Source organism: Morus notabilis, unplaced genomic scaffold, assembly GCF_000414095.1.
Source record: "Morus notabilis unplaced genomic scaffold, ASM41409v2 Scaffold518, whole genome shotgun sequence".
Lineage (NCBI taxonomy): Eukaryota > Viridiplantae > Streptophyta > Magnoliopsida > Rosales > Moraceae > Morus > Morus notabilis.
The window spans coordinates 493,952-506,188 of NW_010366577.1; the positions used below are offsets into that span (position 1 = coordinate 493,952).

At 44.7% G+C, this 12,237-nt stretch overlaps 1 protein-coding gene and 1 pseudogene across 2 annotated transcripts in view; one reads left to right on the forward strand and one right to left on the reverse strand.

Annotated features, from left to right (window-relative positions):
* Positions 1-325, reverse strand: part of LOC21409725 — a 20,925-nt pseudogene extending 20,600 nt beyond the window's left edge.
* A 2,826-nt stretch (positions 326-3,151) lies between these two features.
* The window catches only part of LOC21409730 (protein DETOXIFICATION 9), a 17,119-nt gene continuing 8,033 nt past the window's right edge, over positions 3,152-12,237 (forward strand). For both annotated transcript variants that reach the window (XM_024173814.1, XM_024173813.1), the window contains exon 1: positions 3,152-3,392. In XM_024173814.1, the coding sequence (XP_024029582.1) occupies positions 3,159-3,392 (234 nt within the window). In that variant the 5' untranslated portion in view covers positions 3,152-3,158. The remainder of the gene's footprint in view (positions 3,393-12,237) is intronic.

Genomic DNA, 12,237 nt, shown 5'->3' on the forward strand with positions numbered 1-12,237 from the left:
ATATATATATATAAACGAGTGGTATATATGATAAGAAACACTAATCATGCAATAGTTAAGAAGTGAAACTTACAAGAACGCTAAAGCCAGTGACGTCGGCAAAAGATGTGGCGATGGCAGCACCAGAGAGGGAGAGTTCACCCAGATGTCCGGCCATCATGGTCGATATGACCTGAGGAAGGAACTGCGACACCGTTACCACCACCATCGGCAACGCCATCACGCTTACCTTCTTCAGTTCTCTCCAAAACCCTCCGCCCCATAGTTTTCTTATCTTCTCTGATCTCTTTGGGACAAGTAAAGGCACCTGCTGATATGCTTCCATCTTATCAATGCCTTTGGTTTTTCTGAGGAAGTTTATCAAACCACTAACAAGAGAGTGTGTGTGTGTGTATATATATGTGCATAAATATATAGTGGGTATACAATACTATGCGCGCGGAAAACCGATCAACGAATAAATGCTAATAAATAGTAGTGCAGCGCAGTAGCGTTATTGGTATTTAAGTCAGAACCGAAATGGAGCATCTTTTAGCATGCCCTTTTATCATGTCCATATATAGTTTTTTAATTTAAATTTATGTTAGATTTGTTATTAATAAATATTCACGAGGCCTACAATAGTACTTTTAGATACCTTTCAGTCTTCTTTTTCTTCTTTTCAATTTTATTTTTTTCTCGGTAATTATTATAGGCTAGTAAGGGCCTTGAATGTATGTATATATATATATATATTTTTTTTTTTGACATCGATAATATATGAAAAAAATCAGAAATACCACTAAGACTGGTAATATGGGAAAGACATGAATTTTGCGAGTTAAGGTTGATAAAAAAAAAGTTCAGGTCAGAATTAAGTCAACCTGAAATTGACAGAAAAACACATGTCAATTTCAGCTTGGACCTGCCTAACCCGAATACAACACAAAATTTATAAAACACTAAAATATATATATATATATATATATTTCATTACATATTTTATATTTTATTATGAACTTGTGTATTATGATAGTCTTACTCAAAATTTTACATTATTTTTTGCTTAATTTTGATGGACGTTATTGTAGAGCCCGTTTAGTTTGCTGATTCGAGTTTTTAATTCGATTTGATATGTGACTTTATGCGATATTTTTTTATTGTAGTAAAAAAGTTAGATGTGACTATTTCTGAGAGCTTTTTACTGTAGCAAAACTCGAATTCTAAACTCAAATCGGTGAAATGAATGGGGTCGTATTTTAACATGTTATGAATTTTAAGTTATTTCTAATATGTAAAAAACTAAAGAAAAGTACATAATTTTCATGTCAATTTCGGCTTCACGGGTCATTTCGTGTCGTGTTATGTCAACTCATAAAGTGGTCGTGTCGTGTTCGTGTTGCGGTTATTTAAAAATTTCGTGTCACAGGTCGTGTTCGTGTTGACTGCAAATTTAAAAAGAAACAACCAAAACACGACACATGACACGAATTGCCACCCCTACTTAAGGTGATAAAAAAATATTATTTATATATGCCACTTCACTCATAAATAAATTGTGATTTAATTAATAACGAAAAAATTTCCCTAAAAAATATAGAGAAAAAAAATGCTTAAACAACATACGACACCTAATTATTTAAAATGACGTAAATTATAAGTCTGTATAAAATTATGATAAATCATGTACTTTTCTGTATGTTACTATTTATTATATATATGAGATTGCATTATAAGCTTTTGACATATTTTCTACTATTTCCCATAATTAATCAAGATAGGTTGGCCTGTTAGGGGTTTGGATGGACCAACTCATCTTAATATGCATTTTGTCAATTCTTTTTTTTTATTATTTTTTTGAACTTTTAAACAAGCTAATAAATATAAAATCTAAATAGTTATGAAAATTTGAAAACAAAACTTTTATTTATGTATGTTTCATTAAAAACCTTTTTAAGGAGAATCCAAAAGAATAAAACCTAAATAAGGATAAAAAAAATACAATTAAGATAATTGCACAAGATGTTTATAAGATTACTAAATAGACATTAAACAAACAAGAACACATAAAAAACATAAAAAAAATAAATATTATGCACGATTCGATGTACTACTATAATGGCGGTATATATAACAAATGTGTGAAGTAAATATTTTATATAACAAATACAATATGTAATTTAATAAATATATACACACACATATAAATATATATATATATATACATATATAAATATGTTAGAAGCTGTGTCAAAATGGGCCCATGGATGGCCCAGGTCTGACCCAGCCTAAATCTAATCTAGCCCATGAATTTTAATGGGTCATACCGTATTGATTCATAGACCGAAGTAAGCGACCCAACTCAGTCTATCAATATTAATAAGTTAAGTCGTATTTTAAACAGTATCGTGTTTGCCCAACAGCGGCCCCGGCTCATAATTGCATCTGTAACTTAATATATATGTTTGAATTTCCATAAAGAACATACAGATAAATAGGAGTTAAATGAGAATATGTGGTATTTTTCACTTTGTTTTCAAGACAACCTCTGTCAGAAGGGGTCACGTGAGACTAATGTGATTATAACGCTAATGTTGCGCGGCCATAGGTGAGATCAATGCTTAAAAAGATCGATGGTAAAATATAAGGTGGCAATTGTACAAAAAGTGGTGGAGAGGGAACGTGGGAAATGCAAGGTTAATTGCTTATAGAGGCAGGTTGGCAATCTTGTAAATATGTTTAAGGAAAAAAAATTGGTATGAAAGCAAATATGTTAGGAAAAATGTTTATTATCAGATGTATTTGTTTGAAAAATATGAAGTGTACATTTAACAAAAGAAAAATTTGAGAATCTGAAATAAAATATTTATTTATCACTCTTCATTTTTGTATGCAGTATGCCGACTTCGACCCATCAATTTTTGTTATTATTTTTTAACAATTGCTTTATAGTTAGTACACCAACTTCCGTCAATGTCGATCGTCGATAGAGATTATTTTGTCGGGGCCTAACAATAATTCTACATTTATGTCAAACTTGAGATATTAAAAAAAAAAAAAAAAATAGAGAGAAAGCCATACACACACACACACTTATTGAGTCTCTTTCTTGGCATTGGACACTCATAAATGTAAACCAACAACCACATTGCTCAACAGAAACTTGAACAAAATCAACCATGGAAGAGGCACTTCTGGTAGAGAGAGATGAGAAATGGAAAGTAACATGGAGGGCATTGGCGGAGGAGCTAAAGAAGGTCAGTTACATAGCTGTTCCCATGGTGGTCGTGTCCGTGTCACACTACCTTCTTCAGGTTGTTTCTGTGATGATGGCAGGCCATCTCAGCGAGCTCTCACTTTCCGGTGTCGCCATCGCCAACTCCTTCACCGCCGTCACCGGATTTAGTCTCGTTGTAAAGTTCTCTAACTTTTATTTATTTATTTCTCTTTTTAGGTCCGTTCACTTTGCTGTTTCGAGTTTAGAATTCGAGTTTTTTTACAATAAAAAGCTCTTATAAACAGTCACATCTAACTTTTTTAGTAGAGTAAAAAGTTTACACATAAAATCACATCTAAACTCAAATTCTAAACTCGAATCTCATAAACAATCACATCTAACTTTTTTACTACAGTAAAAAACTCTCACATAAAATTACATCTAAACTTAAATTCTAAACTCAAATCAACAAAGTGAAGCAGGCCTTAGTTCTCTAATGTAACTTTTTCTAGTGTTTGTTCTGCTACTTTTGGCAACACTAGAGTGTTTCCACAACTTCAATAGCTGCAAAGTCAATAAAATATTGCACTGTGTTCCTTTCCGTCCAATTATTAATAAAAGTTCAGTTTTTTTTTTCTTTTTCTGGTGATGAGTTTTGATTCCAGTTGATGATTTTGTAGTTCTAAAAATATTGTTGGAACGTCTCCAACACAAGAAAACAGATTAAGAATGAAAAAGAGAATAAGATTAATACGCGCAATTTTATCCAAATTTGATTCAATATATAGACATACGTCCTGCTCAACTCCTCCACATGAAAACTCAATTCTACTATATATAGAAAAGAACTGTACACCCTCAATCAACAGATTACAAAAAATCAGAAACGCAAACCTCCAAGAAACAAACCCAGAGAGATTCCAATATGTTTTCTAGAGAAAAACTTACCCAGAAAGTATTCCCAAACTCAACTATTTTCTCACTCACCAAACACATTCACAGTACAATTTCTCTCTCTACAATTGTTCCTCACATACAAGTTTCTCTCTCTATTTCTACATATCTGATGACCGACTACTTTATATATAGGTGATGTTTGGTAGATGGATTCATTTCCTTATTTGAATCATGGTTTGTAGTTCGCTACAGTATTTTCTCTCACAAAAAATACACGTAAATAGAAAATAATTCTAATCACATAGTTCTAATCTATGAACCAAACGCACCCATAGATTGTTGTAGAAGACGCTGTGCTGGCAAATACTCCACCGCCTCAACCACGTGTCACAGCTCAGTTTAACCATAAGGATGAAATGAAACGCAACATTCCAAGTTTCAGGAATAAACAAAAAAAGACTTGTCACCAGCGTAGAGGATGTCGCTCCAAAACTTCTCTGAATATAAGTAATTTGTTGACGATGTTTTTCCGACAACTCACAGTTACCTCTCTGAAAACACTCACGGTGACACTAATGATTGAATCAAAGATAAAAACTGAAAAATAATGTAAATGAGACAATAACTTTATAGTGGTTCGGCAATAACTCTTTACCTAATTCACTTGTGTATGCACTAATATTTCAGCCGTTTACAAGTTTTCTCTTAATAATGAAATGGTGTCTAACCCCTTTCTGGGTTTTCTTGGCTCTATTTATAGGCCTTTACATGTGAATACGTATTTTCCGTTCCCAAGGAAGAAGTCATCTTCTTTCCTCGATCCGCGTGAGGGTAGGTGAGTTTTCATGATGACTGCTCCAGGAAACGCGGCTGATCCTTCCTATCTGCCGCCTGATTTCCTGACTCCTGCAGTAGCAGTCGGATTAATACTTCCCTCTTTGAGTTGACAAGACCGCTGGTAGAGAATACTGACAGTGCTGCCTCGGCACTATGGCCTTCGAAGGTTAAGTCATTGCGCCCGGCGCCTCTTCCCACATATGGTCTCTCGACGTAGAGGGCACATTAGCTACGGCCGTTCCCTCGACGCCAGCGGCCGATCCTCTGCGGGGAGTCCTCGGCGTCTGTCGTTCGAGAGAGTGGTCGATGTCTCGACCATGGTGTAACAATTACCCCCTAGACTGGAACGTCGCAGTGTGACTTTCCTGGCTATATAGCGTCGAGGATGCCACGTGGAAAAAGACCTTTCTGCGAGTAAGGGCGGTTGCTCGCAGGTACAGTGCATCATTGCGGTTGGTTTCTTGGGCAGTGGAGTAATCACGTCAATTGCATCAACCGTCACGTCCCCATTTCCCTAACGCCACGTGGAATTGGAAGGATGAATCGTCGCTGTCAAATCGAGTCCTTTCCTGTTGCTCTCTCCCCGACCGTTCGATCGTGCCTTCTCAGATCCACCGTCGGATGGGACCGAATCAGATTCTATGGTTGAGATCTGGAGCCCTTTGGACTCCTCGGGGATCCTTGGATTTCTCTTCTGGCGGGTATATATATGTCCTCATGTCTTCATCTCGCTGACCACCAAGCTTTCCGGACGCCGTTACTCTGCCGGACTTTCACCCGAGCCTTTTGCCTCCATGCATCCTTACGCACTTTGATCGTCTTTTGCCCTCAGACTCAAGCTTTCTCCGAATCTGGTAAGTCTTCATTCCCTCCGTTCTTCCTGTGGGTCCGGTTCCAGTGTCTGCGAGGGTCATGCCAAAACGCATTGTAAAGAGGGGAAGTGTACTTCCCTGATCCCGCCGGCCTTGCGCCGACAGCTGAGCTTATACTACCTGACCTGTTTGGGCACCGCTGTTTTGGCCTGAGGCCCCCGAGCTTGGCTCTGGGCCTCTCTGACTCATGGCACATTATGTTTTTCTTCTTGCTCTGCGCTTTTGACCTCTCGACCACTAGGAGCCAACTCGCCCCCTTGTTTGCCTTTTTCCAGAACATGTCGTCGAAGCAGACTAGAGGTCGAGAGGTCTCTGCGCACAGGGTCAGGGATGATCCTGAGGATGTCGCGACTTCGAGCACATCTTCGGGCGAGAGCGGGAATTCCTTGCTTCGTCAAGTGGGCGAGTATGCTGAGGCGTCAGCCTCGGCTTCTCAACCGGACGCACTCATACTCCTCAACGATGAGGGTGCTGACCCACAAGCCGGTCCCCCCGGGGATCGAGGGTACGGGGTAGCGTCGACAAGCACCCTTTCAGGGCTGGCCACAGACCTTGACCCGTCGAAGATCAAGCCCCACGCCGCTAGGAGGGCATTCACCGATGCAGGGATCGACCCCCTGCACTTTTACCTGATCATCCCGACCCCCAATGACAGGGCTCACAACCCTCCCCCCGGTCACATGACCGTGTACACTCGTGCGCTCACCTTTGGGCTAACTCTGCCCTTCCATCCATTCGTGAAGGCCCTCTGCAGTCTCCACATGATCTCTCCCGCAAAGTTGTCACCCAATTGTTGGGTGACAATAAATTCTATGATAATATTATGGAGGAAGTTTTTGAGCCTCGACCTAACCGTCGAGGAATTCTTGTACTGCTACTCCCTCAGGGCCTCCCCCAATCAAAGGGGGTTCTTTTATTTATCCTCCCACTCTAAGTCCAAACTTCTAATCCCACCCGTGGTCGTTGAGAAGACCACCAGCGCTCACGGGTGGAAGCCCCAATTCTTCTTCCTCGGGGGGAATTTCAATTCTCACCCCCTCGACGGTGAGCGATCGATGGGGACTCAAACAGTATTCAGTAAATACTGTAGGTTCCCCCCCTTTTTCTTTTTCTTTTTTTTTAAAAAAAGATCTATGTGCTGCTGTCGAGTCGTCTCACACTTGTTGTTTCCTACCCGTAGGTGAAGAAGTTGAGCGACCAAGGCTCTCCTCGGCCGCTCTTGCTCGCGTCGAGAAGATACTGTCGCTTTCCCCCGATCGTCGACGTGCCTCGGCCCTTAATACTCGAAGGAACCGCCTGCTGTGTGACCTGGTCGTAGAGCTTCCTCCTCCGCGTTAACCTGTAGTTCCTCCTGCGGATCTTCTCAACGGAAAGTTGGCTCTTCCCCTTCAATCTCTTTAGCAAAGGCCAGGGGGTGTAGTCGAGATGTCCTTGAATTGATCTCTCCTTTTCCATGTTGCCGTGCCATCCGAGATGAAGTACACCATCCCCGCCAAGATGAGGAAGAGTAAGACCGGAGCGGAGTCGAGCGGGACATCGAGTCAGCCTGCAGTCGAGACCGTTGCCTCCCCCGGCATCACTGTAACCCCTAGAAGGGGAGTGGTCGTGATCGAGCCCCCCTCGAAGAGGCAAAGGGTGGACGAGCCATGAGACCCTCATACGGTCGAGGGGTCTTCCGGGCAGGGCCGACGCCTCGATAAAAAGAAGGGCGCTGAGGTTGCTGCAAACCTGGCGGTTCCGCCCCCTCCGGCGGAGCCTCTCCTGCTGCCGGGGTCGAAGGTCAACGACCCCAATTTCCTTATCCGTGACGTGGTCGACCTCGACTTCACTCACGCTCTGGCCATATATAACTTCTTTCATGAGGAGACCTAGGACGTTTATTCTGGGGAGAGTATCCTGGATCGGCAGCGCCTGACCGTGAAGCGCCAGCTCACGGTAAGTCCCGACCCCGACTGCTATCACTATTTTTCATTTGCATATATGTAGTAGTTTTTTTTTTAGAGGTTTGGCTTCTTCATCCTCACAGTGTTCTTTCCTCCTTTTGGAGTTCAGGCCCTCGAGCATGCTCTCCAGAATTATGTGGAGCTGGAGACCCTTCTCAAGAAGGAGATGATGTCGGCGGCTGCCGAAAAGGAGATTAGCGCTCTTCGCACTGTCCGGGACGAGCTCTCGACAGACTAGGAGGTCGAGAAGGCCAAGGTGCGATCCCTCGAGGATAAGATCTCCACTGAGAAGTCCAGTAGCTTCAAGGCGGGCTTTAAGGAGGGGAGCTCTAAGGGAGTCGAGACGTACCTCTCATCTCCGGAGTTCCAGGAGTAACAGAAGGAGGCGACCTCCAAAGCCATCTCGGACTTCATGGCCTCTGAGGACTTCCGCCGCCTGGCTGACGCCAGGCTGGAAACAATCAAGGAGTCCCAGGAGCTCAAGGACATGATCGAAGGTCAAGTGTGGCAATTCAAATCCTCAGAAGCCTTCGAGGAGCTCGTCAACCAAAGGCTCGAGGCCTACCAGTCTTCAGCCAAGTTTAAAGTGCTCCAATTGTCCTTGATGCAGTCTGTGGGGGAACAAATCCTCGACCGCTTCCGCAGGAAGCGTCCGGACGCCGACCTGTCCATCCTCGATGAGTCTGACAGCGAGGATGTGGAGGTTGTCGAACCGGCTCAGGGGGCCGAGGGTGTCGAGCAAGCGCAGGGGGATGCCGAGCGGACCGTAGGCGACGACGGCGAGCAGTGAGGGGACTTCTTCCGGGAGCTTTTACTGTTTTTGCAACACTTTTTCTCTATTTTCCTTCACAAGGCCGTGAGGCCCAGACAATATTTATTTGATGGTTTGTAACGACCATAAGGTCGAGACAAGTTTTGTATTTCTTTTCTCTATATATTTTCATGCTTACTTTTGCTCACTGTTTGTGTGGATATTGCGCATGTGTAGACTCTTTTTGCCAAGTGTAGGCTAGACTACCTCTTGTGAGTCGGAAAAAAAATTTTGTAGGGGGCCTCATTGTCTGGCCTTAGTACCCCCTCGCCCAAGCTGAGTTTTAGAACTCGGCTTTGGCGTACTATTGTCAAGGCTTCGACGTAGATGGTAGAATATTAAGTATGCAGAAAATCTGCGTGTTGCTTAAGTGTGGTTAGGCCAGAGCCTCACCGCCTTTGCAAGTTCGTGGGGGCCTTATTGTCCCCTCACCAAGAACAAAGTCCTGGACTTGCTTTTGGTGCCTCGTTGTCGACGTATCGACGATTTTTAGTCGACGTATCGACATAAGTAGTAGATGGTTGTACCTGCGTAAGAAGAATCAGTCGTAAGTCAGGATTTGTTGATTAAGCGTATAACGCATGTCGCCTTTTATTCATGTAGAATTTACAAGTTGGCTTTTCGGCTTGCCATAAACGCGAAATGAAATAGAACTTAACTAAAAAACAATAAGTTTGCTCTGTTAGGTCGACGTTTCTCGTGATTACTGGTAGTAGACCTTCAACTGATCCGCATTCCAAGTATGCTTGATGCATCGACCGTCGAGCTCTGCTAGTCGATACGACTCATTGGCCACGACCTCTCTTATTCTGTAGGGTCCTTCCCAAGTTAGGCCTAGGGCTCCGAAGTTCTTGGGTTTGGTGTTGGGGGTTACCACCCACAAAACTAGGTCCCCGACCCTGAAGCTCTTTTGCTTGACCTTATTGTTATAATACCTGGCAGTTCTTGCCTGGTAGGCGGCGAGCCTTAGCTGTGCATTTGTGCGTCGTTCTTCTAGGAGGTCGAGCTCCAAGCCCATCCGCTCGGCGTTCCTATCCTCCTCATACCGGGTTACCCGGTTGGTCGGAATGGACACCTCGACTGGAAGGACTGCCTCGACCCCGTATGCCATTGAGAATGGGGTTTCCCCCGTAGTAGTTCTACTCGTTGTTCTGTAGGCCCACAGCACTTTCGGTAATTCGCCGGCCCATTTCTCTTTGTAGGCGTCGAGGCGTCGTTTGAGTGTGACTTTGATTATCTTATTGACTGCCACGACCTGCCCGTTGGACTGGGGGTATACAACAGAGAAAATTCTTGTGGATCCCCAGTAGCTCGCAAAACTGGCTAGTGTTGTCATTGTTGAACTGCTTCCCGTTGTCGGACACGAGAGAATGCGGCACACCGAACCTGCAAACTATGTTGTTTCATATGAAGTTTGTACATTTTTCCTCTGAGATGGTCGTCAATGGCTCGGCTTCGACCCATTTCGTAAAGTAGTCGATGGCGACAATAGTGAACTTATAACCCCCCGGGGTTTTGTGCAGGGGACCGATAAGGTCAATTCCCCACTTAGCGAAGGGCCAGGGAGACACTATAGATGTTAGGTCCTCTGAGTGCAGTCGAGGGGTGGGAGCGTACCTCTGGCAGCTCTCGCACCTTTTCGCGAACTCGGCTGCATCTTTCTTGAGACTTGGCCAGTAATACCCCTGCCGTAGTATTTTGTAGGCTAGGGACTGTCCCCCCGCGTGGTTTCCACATATCTCATCGTGCACCTTAGACAGCACTCTCTTTGCCTCTTCTGCGCTGAGGGACCTGAGCATGGGCGTCGAGTAGCCCCTTCGATAGAGAAGATTGTCGTGCATTGTGTATCTCACCGCTTGATACTTCATCTTTTTTGCCTGCTGCCTATCCTCAGGGAGTTCACCGTCGACCAAGTACCTGATAATCGGGTCCATCCAGCTTGGCTGATAATCCACCGGCACGACCTCAGGCCTCTTTTCCGTGGTCGGGGCTTTTAAGACCTCTACAGGAACCAAGTTCAAGAGCTCGGCATCTTTCGACATCGCCAACTTGGCGAGGGCGTCGGCGTTGTTATTCTCTGCTCTTGGCACTTGCTGTATATCATAGGCCGTGAACTTCCCTAGGGCTTCTTTCACCTTCTTTAGATACGCGGCCATCTTCTCATCCCGGGTCTGGTACTGGCCCTTCACTTGATTCACAATGAGCTGTGAATCGCTGAAGATGTCTAGGTTCCCCGCTTTTAAGTGCTCCGCCAACCGGAGTCCGGCCAGCAGCGCCTCGTACTCCGCTTCGTTATTGGATGCGGGGAATTCAAACCTGATGGCCGAGGTGATCTTGTGTCCCTCAGGTGTGTGTAATACCAGTCCTGCCCCGCTGTTGTTGTCGTTGGAGCTCCCATTGACGTAGAGCTTCCATCGTGGTGGTTCGTCAGCTTCCTTGACCTCGTCCAGTAACCCCGTGAATTCTGCCACAAAGTCTGCCAGGGCTTAGCCCTTGATGGCAGTCTGTGGTTTGTAGTCGATGTCGAACTGGCTGAGCTCTATGGACCATTTCAAGAGTCGACTGGAGGTGTCGAGCTTTTGTAGCACCTGCCTAAGTGGGTGGTTGGTCAAGACCTGAATGCTATGGGCCTGGAAGTAGTGCCGCAACTTCCTCGCTGTCACAACTAGTGCGAAGGCAAGCTTTTCCATCTGGGGATACCTCATCTCCGCGTCGAGAAGGCGCTTGCTAGTGTAATACACCGGCAACTGCACCTTCTTCTCCTCGCGGATCACCACCGAACTAACGGCGTGTTCTGAGATCGCCAGGTAAAGGCTCAGCACCTCTCCGGTCACAGGTTTGGACAGCAGAGGGGTTTCCCAAGGTGTTCCTTCAGTTGTTGGAAAGCCTATTCGCACTCTTCCGTCCATAGGAATGGCTTGCTTCCCCTCAGGGTGTCAAAGAACGGTACGCACTTATCCGTAGATTTAGAGATACACATGTTAAGTGCAACCACACAGCCTATCAGCTTCTGGACCTCCTTGGGCTTCCTTGGCGATCCCATGTCGAGGAGGGCCTGAATCTTTTCCGAATTGGTCTCGATTCCTCGACTGCTCACCATGAAACCCAAGAATTTCCCTGAGGCGACGCCGAAGGCACACTTACGGGGGTTTAGCTTCATTTTGTACGTTCTGAGGACGCCGAACATTCTCCTAAGGTCCTCCACATGGTCCTCGGTCTTCCTGCTCTTCACCAGCATGTCGTCGACGTAAACCTCCATTGTCTTTCCTATCTGCCCCGCGAACATCTTGTTGACGAGGCGTTGATAAGTCGCTCCAGCGTTTTTGAGACCGAAGGGCATCACTTTGTAACAGTAGAGACCTCTGTCGGTAACAAACGCCGTGTGCTCTTCATCGCGGTCGAGCATTGGTATCTGGTTGTACCCAGAGTACGCGTCTATGAAGCTCAATAGTTCGTGTCCCGCCGTGGCGTCGACTAGCTGATCGATTCGGGATAGTGGGAAGCTGTCCCTGGGACATGCTTTGTTCAGGTCGCTGAAATCGACGCATGTTCGCCACTCCCCGTTTGGCTTTCTTACCAGTACGAGATTCGACACCCATTCGGGGTACAAGACTTCTCGGATGAAGTTGTTTCTGATTAACTTGTCGACATCTTCCCACAGGGCCTCGTATCTCTCGGCAT